Consider the following 13,008-nt stretch of genomic DNA (forward strand, 5'->3'; position numbering starts at 1 on the left):
CTTTACAAGGGCTTTCTGGATGTTACAAATGTGTGGTGACACAGAACGGCAGCTTTGATCAAGTCATGGCATTTACTTCCAAGATCTATAAACTATGGCTGATTGATGACCCACTCTGTTCCCTAGGTACATGATGACCACTTTCACGGTTATCAACAAATTCAGGTGCTGGCACAAGGGCCAATCAACAGCTTTCTGCTTATTAAAAAGCAATCATCTGGAATCTTCTTTGATGCACTCATTTAGTCATTTAGCAATGCAGAGGGCCACTAAGTCTTGCTGCAATGACCCCTCAGACTTCTTCTTTCAATGTTCTCTAGTCCTGTTGTTTTTCATGTCCATGGCATCTCTTGTTTGGACCACAGAAATAACTAACTGGTCCTCCTGCCCACAGTCTCCACCCTCTGGTGCCATTACCATGATGATCACTGCACAACACCAGCAAGACCACCCTATGGCCCTACGACTGCTCAGCATAGTGGATAAGAGCAAAGGTGTTAGTTTCAGATAAGAGCAAGGTTCACGTCCTGACACCACTACTAACAAGGCAAGTCCTTGAGCCACTCCCAGTTGTGCTTTCTCCACCTCAGACTGGAAACGATGGTAGTACCTACCTTGCAGAGTTTGGAAGGACTGAGTGGGGTAATGCACATAGAGCTCTCAGCACAGTGTTTTGACATCCCGTAAGTGTTCAACAAATGTTTGCTATTATCATATGCTCCAAGCATTTGAGGCCCTGCAAAATCTGGCCACAACTTTCAATTTCCATCTCTTCTCCTATCAAGTCACACAATGGATGTGACTCCTCTGTCCAAATGGTCTCACCCTGTGCTCCCCAGACACTGCTGGTCCACATACCCCACAACTGGATATTGGAACTTTATTTAACCTCTAGCAAGCTCATCCTGAAAATATAAAAAGAGTAGTAAAAGTGTCAGATATTTTCAACAAAGCTTTTCATTAGGAGACAACACTCTAAAATTACCATAGAGATGGTATGTTGCTTTCTGCAATTGGTACAATGTTTTGATGTCTAACCATCTTTATCTCTCAGAATTAAGGTCATGTTTTACAAGCTGAAGTATGCTGCCACCTTTCACGGCCACATGTGTACCCTTCCCAGACTCACCAGAGGGGGGAGTGCCTGCACAAAGCAGGGAGCTCTAGCATGCCCTCACAAAGGGACAGTAATTCGTTCAGAATTCATAATCCAGTGACACTAATTTTTTTATCATTACTGAAGGCCCAGAAGATAGAAGCATCTCAGTTCTTGCGGTTCTTCATCAGTACCTGTCATAGCACAGCCCATGCTTGCTATTATTATCGAAATGAATTTTTCTGTGATTTGTACAGATCTAAATTCTTGTTGCAGACTAGAAGACCTAAGTCACCGGAATTCTAAATTGTCAGTGATTCCTATGCATGCTTCACTGCGTTCCTGGCAGCCTATGCAGAGTGGAAGCATCGCACAGTGCTGGAGAGCACAGACAATGGAGCCAGGCTGCCTGGATTCAAATCCTGCCTCTGCCACTTGCTTAGCTGTGAAATCTTGGGTAAGACGCTTAATCTCTCTGTGCCTCAGCTCCCTCATCTGTAAAATGGGAATAACCATGACACCTATCTCCTAGGTTGTTGTGAAGATTAAATAAATCAATACGTGCAAGTAATTAGAATACTGTCTGGGACACAGTGAATACTATATTTAGTTTTGCTACTCCTACCATTACTAGTCTGTAGTTAGCAATCATCCTGGAGCATCACAGACAAGGGAAAGATGAGCAGGCACTGAATTTGTCATCCTGAAAGCAGCTCAGCTAAAGAAAACCTGTTGAGGGAATATACTCTACTTGGAGTCAACAAGGCTTCCAGCAGTGACCACAGGAGGGGAAAAGGCCGTGCAAACTTCAAAACAGAAAGGATTACTTATTTACCTTTGATTTCCCTTTCAGAAACTCAGAGTGGTTAAAACCCTTAAGAAAATATATGGCTTTGATCACTGCTGACGGTTCATAAACAGCTACCCGGGGGATCCCACGCTATGGAGACTATTGTTCACGGAGGACCCTGACAGGGCCCAGGAATACTGCTCTGCCCCCTGACACAAACGGCCCACACATTCCAAATACCCTCACTTCACAACATGGTTTCCACATCCCCCACAGTAAGAATACGTTGGCACGTCTCCCGTTCTTACAAATATCTACCCCTGTTACCTGAGTTCATTTTTATGGATTTCTGCTATTTTCCTTTCCAGCTTCTGGGACTGCTTGGGGAAAATCTCAAATTCACTGATGTAATTCTCAGTATGTTCATCAGGGTCATAATCACCGAGCTCAGCTGGAAGCAGTGAAAATAAAGAAAGAGAGAAAGATTAAAAACAACAAGAACAGGGTACACCTGGAATAGCCCCTGCCACCCAAAAGGAGAGCTTGGAATAAGCTCACCCCCCAAAAAATGAATCCATATCCATGGAATGACCACAGCCTGGGTGGCTAGAAGCTTATATTCTACTTCAGCTCTAGCTGCATGAGCTTGGGCGCTTGTCAATCTTTCTCAGTCTCATTTTTGTCACCTATACAATAAAGGAGTTTAAATCATTGTTTCTCAATGGGGTACTATTGGCATTATTTGTCCCTTAATAGGGCACTATTGGGGCTAAACAATTCTTTATTGGTGCATACTTTCCAAGCACGGTAACACATTTAGCACCCCTACCCTTCAGGTACTAAGTGCTAATGGGATACTCAGTTATTGTAATTACCAAAAATGCTACCCACCCCCAATACTTCCAAATGATCCCCAGGATAGGAGGTGGTACAGCACCTCTAATTGGAAACAACTGGATGTCCCTCAAGGTTCCTTTCACAGCTAATTTTCTCTGAGTCTAGGAGTTCCCTGGCTGGAGCTGCCTGCACTAAGATTTGTGTAGGTGTGGCTCGTTCAATGAAAAATCACAACGTGAAGGTACCCAAGACGATTGCACTTAAAAAAAAAAAATGGTTGCTCTTCACATTAAAGTGTGCATGAAAGTATGGAGGAGCATACCAGATTAAGGTTGTTGCTGGATTCTAATATAGGGTGCATCTGGAGGGTCTTTAAGTATAAAAAGAAATGCCTGCACATCTCTAAAAAGAAATGCCTGCACATCTCTGAGCACTCAGAGGGTCTGGGAGAGGAGGGAACTAGGGTCTGCCTGGACCACAGCCTGGAGCAACAAACGTGATGTTCTGGCAGTGATTCCATAAACTCAGTGAGGACAATGAGCCAGAAGGGTCAAGTATCTCAGGCACAAATGGACCCAGGAGAGGAGATCAAAGATGGTAGGAAGATTGTATTAAAAACACTTGATCGCCAACATGACTTGGAAACAGATAAAAAATCAATATGCTGTGAGCACATCTGCAAAATCACATCCAACTCTGTAATTTGTACCTACTGTCCCTTCATTGTTGAATCATCTAATGGCCGTAAAAGGACAAAACTGGAAGGAAAGCAAAGCTCTTTAAAGCTTTTTAATAGAATTCAAATTATAGAGTTCTTAAAACAACCTAATATGTATATCACATGAGGAAGAACTTTTAAGACCCAAACACCATCAACTACAGGTGGGAAGTTGATTAATTTCATCATATCAAAATTTAAATATTTCTATTCCTTAAAGGACATCATAGTTGAAATAACAGATGACAAGCTGAAAGAATATATTTGCCAAATCGAAAGGTGATAGGGCCTACTATCTAGAATAAAGAAGAAATCCCTATAAATCAATAAGAAAATGGGCAGGAAAACCAATAGGAAAATGGTCAAAGGATATAAAGAGCCAGTTCACAGAAGGGCTAGTGTATGGAGACATGCTCTAAGTCATCAGTAATCAGAGCTATGCAAACCAAAACAACTAAGTATCATTTTATACCTATAAGATTGGCAAAAAGTTTAGGAAGTCAGATGATTCTTGTGCTGGCAGAGACATGAGGAAATGGAAATACTTGTACATTTCTGAAGGACTCTTGATGCATGTAGCTCTTCTAGAGAACAAGCTGAGAGTATTTACTCAAATATATGATCCAGAAATCCCACTTCTGGGCATTATTCTAGAAAAACTCTGGGTGCAAAAAAAGGATATGGAAGCAACTTGTGTGTTCATTGTTGGTGGGAGCAATAAATAAAACGTGGGTGACGCACCCTCCAGACACTCTGTAGCAATTAAAAGCAACAAAATAGATGTATACCCAGCAATGTGAATAGATCTCCCAAAACAGGGCTCTGAGTATAAAAAGGAAAGAATAAAATGAGTTCTACGGCCCCATTTAATTTATGAAACTTAAAAGTGTATACACACAAAACAAAATGAATCATTTTACAAGGACGTATGCAAAGTCAAAGATCTGTATGAACCTGCTGTAGCCTTTAGGAATGGAAATGGAGAACAGTGAAAAAAGGAAAATCAATCAATCTATACCGTGTTTGCCCGAAAATAAGACCTAGCCAGACAATCAAGTCTAATGCATCTTGTGGAGCAAAAATTAATATAAGACCCAGTCTTATATAAGACCCGGTCCTCCATTATATTATATATAATATAATATAAGACCCGGTCTTATATTAATTTTTGCTCCACAAGACGCATTAGAGCTGACTGTCCGGCTAGGTCTTATTTTCGGGGAAAGATGGCAGATGGTTTCAAAGGGATGAATGATGAGAATGGGCTATGAACTGATGATTAACTCAAGTTCCAAAAGAAACACACATAACACACACACACACACACACACACACACGCCCGTGAGCTAGCTATGAGCCTAAAAGTTAGGAGATAGTACAACCCAATACCTCCATTTTCCATAGGGAATGGACCACTAATAGGAAAAACTGGGCTGTCTTCAATTCAAACATTCATTTGCATGGTGGTTGGTGAGAGACAGTGATGTTTGTGGGGGGCACTTGTCTTTGCAGGAAAATTTGTGAAGTCCATGGACTTGTTCTGCTCAACGCTGCAAATAAGTCGCCTGGAAAATGCCAGACATCTAAGAGAAGAAACGCCACGGAGCCCACACAGGGTTGCTGACAAGGTAAATGCCAACACCACCCCCCCCCATCACAGGCCCTGCTTTCTTGTCCCTGAAAGCTTATCTTTAACTCTGACTTCACCTGAAACAAAAGCCAGTTTATAAATGACTGAGGATTTCTAACTCTTCAAATTTTGTTTCCCAATAAATACCAAGAGAAGTTGGGTCAGCGGCTTGTGCTTCTTCTCTCTTCTACACATGATGTTGAGAGTCAAGTTGTGACAAATGCCATAAAGCACATGGGATGGCTTGTGAGTTGACACAGGCCCTAGAACATTTTTAAGATACTTTAACTGTGAGAAAAATCCAGAGAGTGGGAGCAAAAGGATTAGTGTGACTGGGTGATGGTAAGTAGAAAGGGCAAGCTTGGCACCAGGCATGTCCCCTGGTGTGGAGAGGACTCCTCCCACTGTATCAAAGAACTTGAGCTACAGGACATTATAGCCCCAGGGCCTACTCCTTCAGGGCCCTCTGAGGTCACAGCAGGAGGGTATGCCTCTCTACCTAGCCATTAACACATCATCACAACTGCCTATTCATTTGTCTGTCTCCTGTCCCCTTTCACCCTCAGGGACTCTGTACTGCAGTGCCTGCCACCTAGCAGCTGTTCAATAAATGTTCAGGAAGCACATACATACATACATACATACATACATAAAGTAGTGAACCAACCACTCTTTCCCAAGTATAGAAATAAATTGTATGTTGGTGCAATTTAGTCAAGTGTCCTTGTTCACTTAACATACTCAGTGGTGAACTTACTGTGTATCAGACACAGAGGTACTGCAGTAAAAAAGGCACCGAGAGTCCTACTTTCCATGAATTTAGATTCTACACCAGGAGTGGCAGTTGTGGGCAGAGGGGGTGGGTGAAGCATAATAAGTCCAAAAGCAACTCAAAAGGTCTGTTCAGATACACGTGCTGAGAAGATAACAAATCGGGTGTGAGAAAGCATGATGTGCAAGAGGGAGGCTACTTTAGTAGTCCAGGAAGACTTCTCAAAGGAAGCAACATCTGTACTGAGTTCTGAATGTCTAGAAGGAGCCATAGGTCCTCAGGGGTTGAAAACACCAGGGAGAGGAGATGAGAACAATAATCCCGCCCTGGTGCTGTTTTGCAGAAAGAAGATGAAAAGAATTTTTACCAAGAAAAGATAGAAATAGATCCCTAGGGTCCTGTGTGTTTGTTTTGCAGTTGGTATTTATGAAAGAAAATGCATGGCATGCGTTGAATATGCTCTTTGTATTCAGTATGTACAGGTGGCAAAACTCTGGGTGGCTGCCTGTTTTTCAAACACTCAGAATATGCAGAAGCTTAAAACATGCTCCTTCAAAGAGTGTTAGCAAATGAGAAGCCAATGTAAGTCACATGGCTTCCTGCTTTCTAATCATTTACTCTATATTCCCTATCACTCTCTCTCAAGGGAAACAGTTCCGACAAAGCAGATCTTTATCTGCATTTGCAATGATCTCTACAACTGCTAAAGTATCACCCCAAGCTGTTCAGAACTTTATGAATCTGCTTTTACTGGATTTGCTGCAAAGGGCCCATGGACACCGCTGCATTTTTTAGCTGAAAGGTCCTTTCGAGGTCTGCATTCCATTTGCAACTCTACTTTCTGCACAGCTTCGGTGTGTGTGGTCAGTGAAAACAGTGAGGAGGGATAAAACAGGGCCCCAGTCATCTGCATGGAGCCGTTGTGGCTGTGTTTTACAACAGAATGGACAGTTTCCCATTACACATCCGAACTGCACGCTTGCCCTTGGAGAACTGACCATTACTCACTAATGCCTAAATGCGTTCTGAAATCCTCACATGCAGGTCTGCTGCTTGGATTAGTATTGATCCATTTTCCTTTTTGGAAGACGGCGCACCCAGACTAGGAATTTGCTGTCTTCAGAGGGAAGCGGGAGAACTGTGGGGTCTTCACCTCTCTTCACTCTGATGTAAAAGAGGCTGCTTTTGGAAGCACATACTCCACTTCAGGACAGATGGAAGGACTATATCCCATCATGGCATCACTGTAGTTCTGACTTTAAACTTAAATGTCTCCAAGGATTTTAACACATCTGCCTAAATCAGCTATGCAGCACTAGGTCTCCCCTCCCAGGGAAAGGGGAAAACAGCACAGACACACTCCAGAACGCTCAGGGAGCACACAGCTGAAAACGGGGTCCATGGACTATTTCACAGCACAGAGCATCGCAAGGGGACAGGTCTGCCTATCACGCCCCCTGGGAGAATGATGGATGTCTCTCTTAAGCTGTGAATGAAGCTTGGAATTGTGATAGGCAGATGAACTGGCTATCTGCTTAGGCTCCTTCATTATTCCAAACCCTTTATAAGGTGGTATTGGTATTCTCTCTCTCTCTCTCTCTCTCTCTCTCTCTCCCCCCCCCCATCCTCCCTCCCTCCCTCCCTCAACCCTCCTCTCTTCTACTTTCCCTCCCTGCCCTCCTTTCTCATAAACATATCATTAGCATTCACGCTACAAATGGCAGGATCACCGGGGTCTCTCCAAACATGCCCTGCTGCCAGCTGCCTCCTGACTGACCTGAAACAGAACACCTAAATGGTGTAACAGACTGTGAGCCTGGTATTCTCCCCACCATGCTACATGACTAGAAAAGCTGAAGAATTAGACACAGTGTACATGTACCCTTATGAATACACACACATGTATGTACACATATGTATATGTGTATAAACATTTAAAATGAAATGTCAAAACATTTCATTTTAAATGTTTGAATTGACAGCTACCTTCATGGACATAGTTTTCCCTGGCTCAGTGTGCCCATCAGACCCTATAACAGGCCGTCGGAGCTCAGAGCACAGAACACCCCATATCCTTTCAGAGCTCCTCAGAAAGTCACACTGTCATGCAGTGTGCCATGTGGGGTCTCAGCTCCCACTCCCCACACAACTATGCAGGACATGGTGAGGCCAAAAAAGAGCACCCAAGGAGCCATAGATAGGGGAGTCATACCACTATAGTCTCGCTGGCGGCTGGGCTAGAGACACAGGAAGCAGGAGCCACACGATCCGCAACCTGCGGTGCACTTCTCTCTGCCAACCACCCAACCCCTCTTGCTAACTGCAATCCACGCTTGCTAGCTCAGCCACCATTCTTAGCTGCTGGTGTAGCCACGGCAGTTATATTAGTGGCCAATGTCTCACTGGTTACAGCTGACAGCCAAGTAGCCACAGCAGATGGCCATCCGATCACAGTTGATGGCCATTTACTACCCGAGCCAGCACCTTTCCACGTGAGGCCAGCACCTTTCCACATGAGGCCGAGAGCCTGGAAACTACACTCCTGGCTCTGTCCCCCCCCACACATTCTGTTCCCTTTGAAAGCGAGAGACTCTGGGCTCTAACATGGATCCCTGAGGATCCTCTGCTTTTGCAGAGGCCCCTGTGACCACAGCAGCCCAGCCTTCCACCAGGACCTTACCGATTTGGGAGGGAAGGTAACCAGAGGCTCGGTTGCTGAGTACCCAGCGCTGCCTGGCCTCAAACCACGGACATGGGCAGGATGGGCACAGGTAGAGCAGGTGGGAAGTTCTGAGCACCAGAGCTCTACTGTCCAGTGCAATGGTGGGGGTTGCTGCCCGTGGGGACAGAGCCCCAGAAAGCAGTCTCCAGGCTCTCAGCCTCACATAAAAAGGTGCTGGCTCAGGCAGTAAATGGCCATCGACTGTGATCAAATGGCCATCAGCTGTGGCTAGTTGGCCGTCAGCTGTAACCAGTGAGCCATTGGGCACTAATATAACTGCCATGGCTAGGCTAGCAAAAAATGGGGGCTAGCAAGAAGATGGTGGCTGGCAAGCACCGACTGCAGTTAGCACAGTGGAGTGCAGGTTGCAGATTGCAGAGAAGTGGACAGCAGGTTGCAGACAGTGTAGCTCCTGCTTCCTGTGTCTCCAACCCAGCTGCTAACAAGATTATAGTGGTATGACTCCCCTATTTATGGCTCCGTGGGTGTTCCTTTTTGGCCTAGCCACATCCTGCGTTCTTATGTGGGGAGCAGGAGCAGAGACCCCGCAGGCCGCCCCGCACGACACTGCTTCAGCCACACTTACCTTGAATAATACAGGCACCCAGGTAGGCAGCATCTGAGAAGGAGCAGAGCAGTCGACCGTGGAAAATATCTCTTTTAATTTGCAGGTACAGAAGATACCTGCAATACAAAAGGAGAAAGTCACCCTAAGTTTTGGCGAAGGCCTGGAAGAAGCAGAACTGTTCATGCTTTACCCACCTGTGTCACCAGAGCCCTACCCAACGCCGAGGAGTGCCTGAGACATGCCAAGTCCCCTGGAGGGCAAGTAGAGGAAAACTGAGGGAATCTGTGAATTTGGAAAATCTGAAGTGTCTGTGGCAGCTTCCAAAGCTGAGTGGCTGGTCCTTTTCAAAAAGACATGAGAAGGACCAAGAAAAGCCATCAGGTCAGCAGCCGGTGTCCCTGGCAGGAAGTCACACCTAACGATACGATCACCATGACCCGCACTTCAGGTACATGCTGCCCAAGTTCCATGTGAAATGGAGAGTCAGGAAATGGACTCAATCAGTATACAGAGTCGAGTCTCGGGGGTCACAGACTCCCATTAATCAGTCTCAAAAAGACTTGGTTATGAGGCCTGAAAGCCAATTTATTCATAACTAGAATGTCCTGTAATCCTCTACAGAACAGCAAATTCAGATGCCTATGGAGCCAGGCACACCTGACAATGAATGAAATGGGCTGGCTGGCGTAAGGTGGTTGGGGAAGCAGAATGGAGTGTGCTGGCCCCCATCAAGGGGTCAGCTACTCCACAGCTCCGGCCCCATGCCACCGCATAGAAAAGCAGGCCAAATGCATCGAGCTTTTCCAGAAAATAAAGGACACTGGATTTAGAAGTTGTAAACAAAAAGGGACTACCTTGGCAAGCATGACAACTTCATAGCTGAAAGTTACCACATAGGATGTTTTGATCATAAGAAATTCCTAACTGAATGGGTAATGGTGGGAGGTCACATCCTAAGGCCAGTGTGATAGATGAATCTCTACCTTGAGCAAGCCCTGTCCATTGTTTTTGTGAGTCTCCAATAACATACTTAAAATGTCAGAATGATCTCTTCTCCAGAACTCCAAAAATAAATACCCAGAAAAGGGTGAGACAATCCCAACATCCCTAATATTATTGTTACCCACATACCTCTGTAAACTGTGTATGCTAAATGTTAACTATCCTGCACCCACCAGTGTAAAAGACACATGTATCTCTCCATTTTACTTTATAGCCAGTCCTAGAGACTTCCCTGCTTTCTCCCACCTTAATCTGCCACCAGCAAACCTTTCTTATGTTTTCTCCTCTGATTCTAATGTATAAAATAAACTGCAAAATTGCTATTCCCTAGAGCTTCGCTCATAATAAACCCTTTAAAACTTCCTTTAGGTTTGGAATTTCTTTGGTCAACAAAGTAAAATCCTTTGAATTTTTAATGTTGCAACAAATTCTGTTTTTAAAAGACACTATCACGCCAAATGAAAAATAAACATGAGCTCAATTCAGCCAGGGAAAAGGGACTTGCCAGTATACAAGTGCTGGCTCAGGCTCCTTCTGTCACTGTGCCTTCTGTTCCTCCACCATCATCAGCCCTCTTCAGGTTTCCTCACCTTTCTTAGCCAGGTTGATTCTTTCATTCAAGACTCAGGCCCGGGGGTCTATTGTTTCTGACTAAAGTAACTTTGTAGATGTGTACAGATCTTTCTGTGGTTATTTTAGAGTTTGACTCGCACAGACAAATGTTTTTTTCTTTCCATGTTCTTGGGATAGAGTAGGGACACCACTCAATCAGTCCCAGTTACTACCTCCAATGCTCAAATAACCTGATGTTTATTCAGCCTGTGAGTAGCCATATGCACGACTCCATTTTAATGGCTAAGAAATGAAGGATCAGAGAGGGTGATTAATGTGCTAAGATCACACAGCTGCAGCCAGTGGAGCTCACAGTGTCTAGGCACTGGTTAACTGAAAGCACACTGGACACACTGAAGGGTTTAGTGGCTCACTGGTGTGGAAGCCAGCGACAAATCTTCATTTCACACCTGCTTTGTGCCGTACTCTATGCTAGGCACTGGGGACACAGTGGAGGCTCAACTGAGATTCTCTGTCCGCAATTTTGTATGGTATTGTGTACAGGGCATAAAGGTAGTCCTTAATAAATTTCTTGTTGAGAGATGGGTGAACATTTTGTCAAAGGAACGACGTTACATCTGGTAGATAAAGACGCAGAGTAGCTCCCTGAACCAGTGCCTCTCACACTTGAATGAGCACGTGAGTTACCCAGAGATCTTGTTAGAATGTGGCTTCTGATTTGGTAGATCTGGATGGGGCATGAAGGTCCATATTTCTAATGAGTTCTCTAATGGGCTGAAGGTCCGTGGACCACACTTTGAGTATTAAGGTTGTAAGTCCGAGGTTCTCAGGCCCGACTGCATGTTAGAATCACTGGGGGAATCATTAAACAGTACTAATGCTTTGGACCCTACGCCAGACCCAATTAAATCAGAATCTGGAGCCTCACAGAAATGTATACATGAATATTCACAGCAGCATTATTCATAGTAGTTAAAAAATGGAAAACTCCTGGGGAGGCCGGTTCGCTCAGTTGGTTAGAGGGCAGTGCTCATAGCACCAATGTTGCTGGTTCAATTCCCACATGGGCCATTGAGCTGTGCCTTCCACAACTAGATTGAAAACAATGACTTGACTTGGAGCTGATGGGTTTGGAAGAACATACTGTTCCCCAATATTCCCCAATTAAAAAAAAAAAAAGGAAAAACCCCAATGCCTATCAACTGATGAAAGGATAAAAGAAATGTGTATAACCATACAATGGAATATTATTCTGCCATAAAAGAAATGAAGTACTTCTTCATGGATGAAAGTTGAAAATACTATGCTAAGTGAAAAATTGCTAGTCACAGAATACCACATATATGATTCCATTTATAGGAAATGCCCAGAATAGGCAAATCTATACAGACAGAAAATAGATTAGAGGTGGCCAGGGGCTGAAGGAAGGGGAAAATAGGGAATGACTGCTTGGGTACTGGGTTTTCCACTGCGGTGATAAAAATATTCTGGAATTAGATCGTGGTAATGAAGGCACAAGTTTTTGAATATACTAAACCTATTTAAGTGTACACTATAATATCTGCCAAAAAAAACCAATACTTTTGAAAATCCAAACTGCCTTAGAATTGTGGTTCTCAAATTTTGACATGCTTTAAAATCTCCTGGAGTGCTTACGAAAATACAGATTGCTGAGCCCCATCCCAGGTTGAAGGCAGGGGCCAAATTCCCAGAGGATGCGGACACTGGTTTGGGGACTTCACTTTGCAGACCTCGGCCCTAGACTATTTAGAATACCAAGGCTGCGCACATACTTGAAATGATCAAATCTTTTCTTTTTAAAAGAAGGATGCAAACTACCAGGCCAAATGCCACGAAGTTTCTACTTGCTTAAATGTATGCATTGAACAGCAAGCATTCCCTTTTTCATTAGTTTAATCACACACACACACACACACACACACACACACGTTTCAAATAACTACTTACTGATGAATGAGATGCTTGGGTTCCTGTCTCATAAATCAGAAATCAAGTTTGACAAAAGCTTTCTGAGAAAGAAAAACCAGCTTTCACAACATCTGAGCCTGGGTCCTTGCTCATATTAGTGACCTCTAGAGATACTCATGGATTATTGTGGATTCAATATAATCTACTCAGCCTTACAGATGGTTTCAGATTCAGATACTGATTTTTTTTAATACAATAGCTACATAAATAAATAAATAAATAAAGCATCTTCTTTCAGTAGCACACCTTCATGAAAGGATTATGCAACAAAAGCACAAAAGCATCTGGGGGTTACATTATTGTGCTACCAT

At 43.9% G+C, this 13,008-nt stretch overlaps 1 protein-coding gene across 1 annotated transcript in view; it reads right to left on the reverse strand.

The window, feature by feature from the left end:
* Positions 1-13,008, reverse strand: part of FRMD3 (FERM domain containing 3) — a 249,854-nt gene that overhangs the window by 85,485 nt on the left and 151,361 nt on the right. Inside the window, exons 5-6 of the mRNA XM_033123926.1 lie at positions 9,152-9,249; positions 2,214-2,337 (exon numbers count right to left, since the gene is read on the reverse strand). Of these exons, the coding sequence (XP_032979817.1) occupies positions 2,214-2,337; positions 9,152-9,249 (222 nt within the window). The remainder of the gene's footprint in view (positions 1-2,213; positions 2,338-9,151; positions 9,250-13,008) is intronic.

This window comes from Rhinolophus ferrumequinum, chromosome 12 (assembly GCF_004115265.2).
Source record: "Rhinolophus ferrumequinum isolate MPI-CBG mRhiFer1 chromosome 12, mRhiFer1_v1.p, whole genome shotgun sequence".
Lineage (NCBI taxonomy): Eukaryota > Metazoa > Chordata > Mammalia > Chiroptera > Rhinolophidae > Rhinolophus > Rhinolophus ferrumequinum.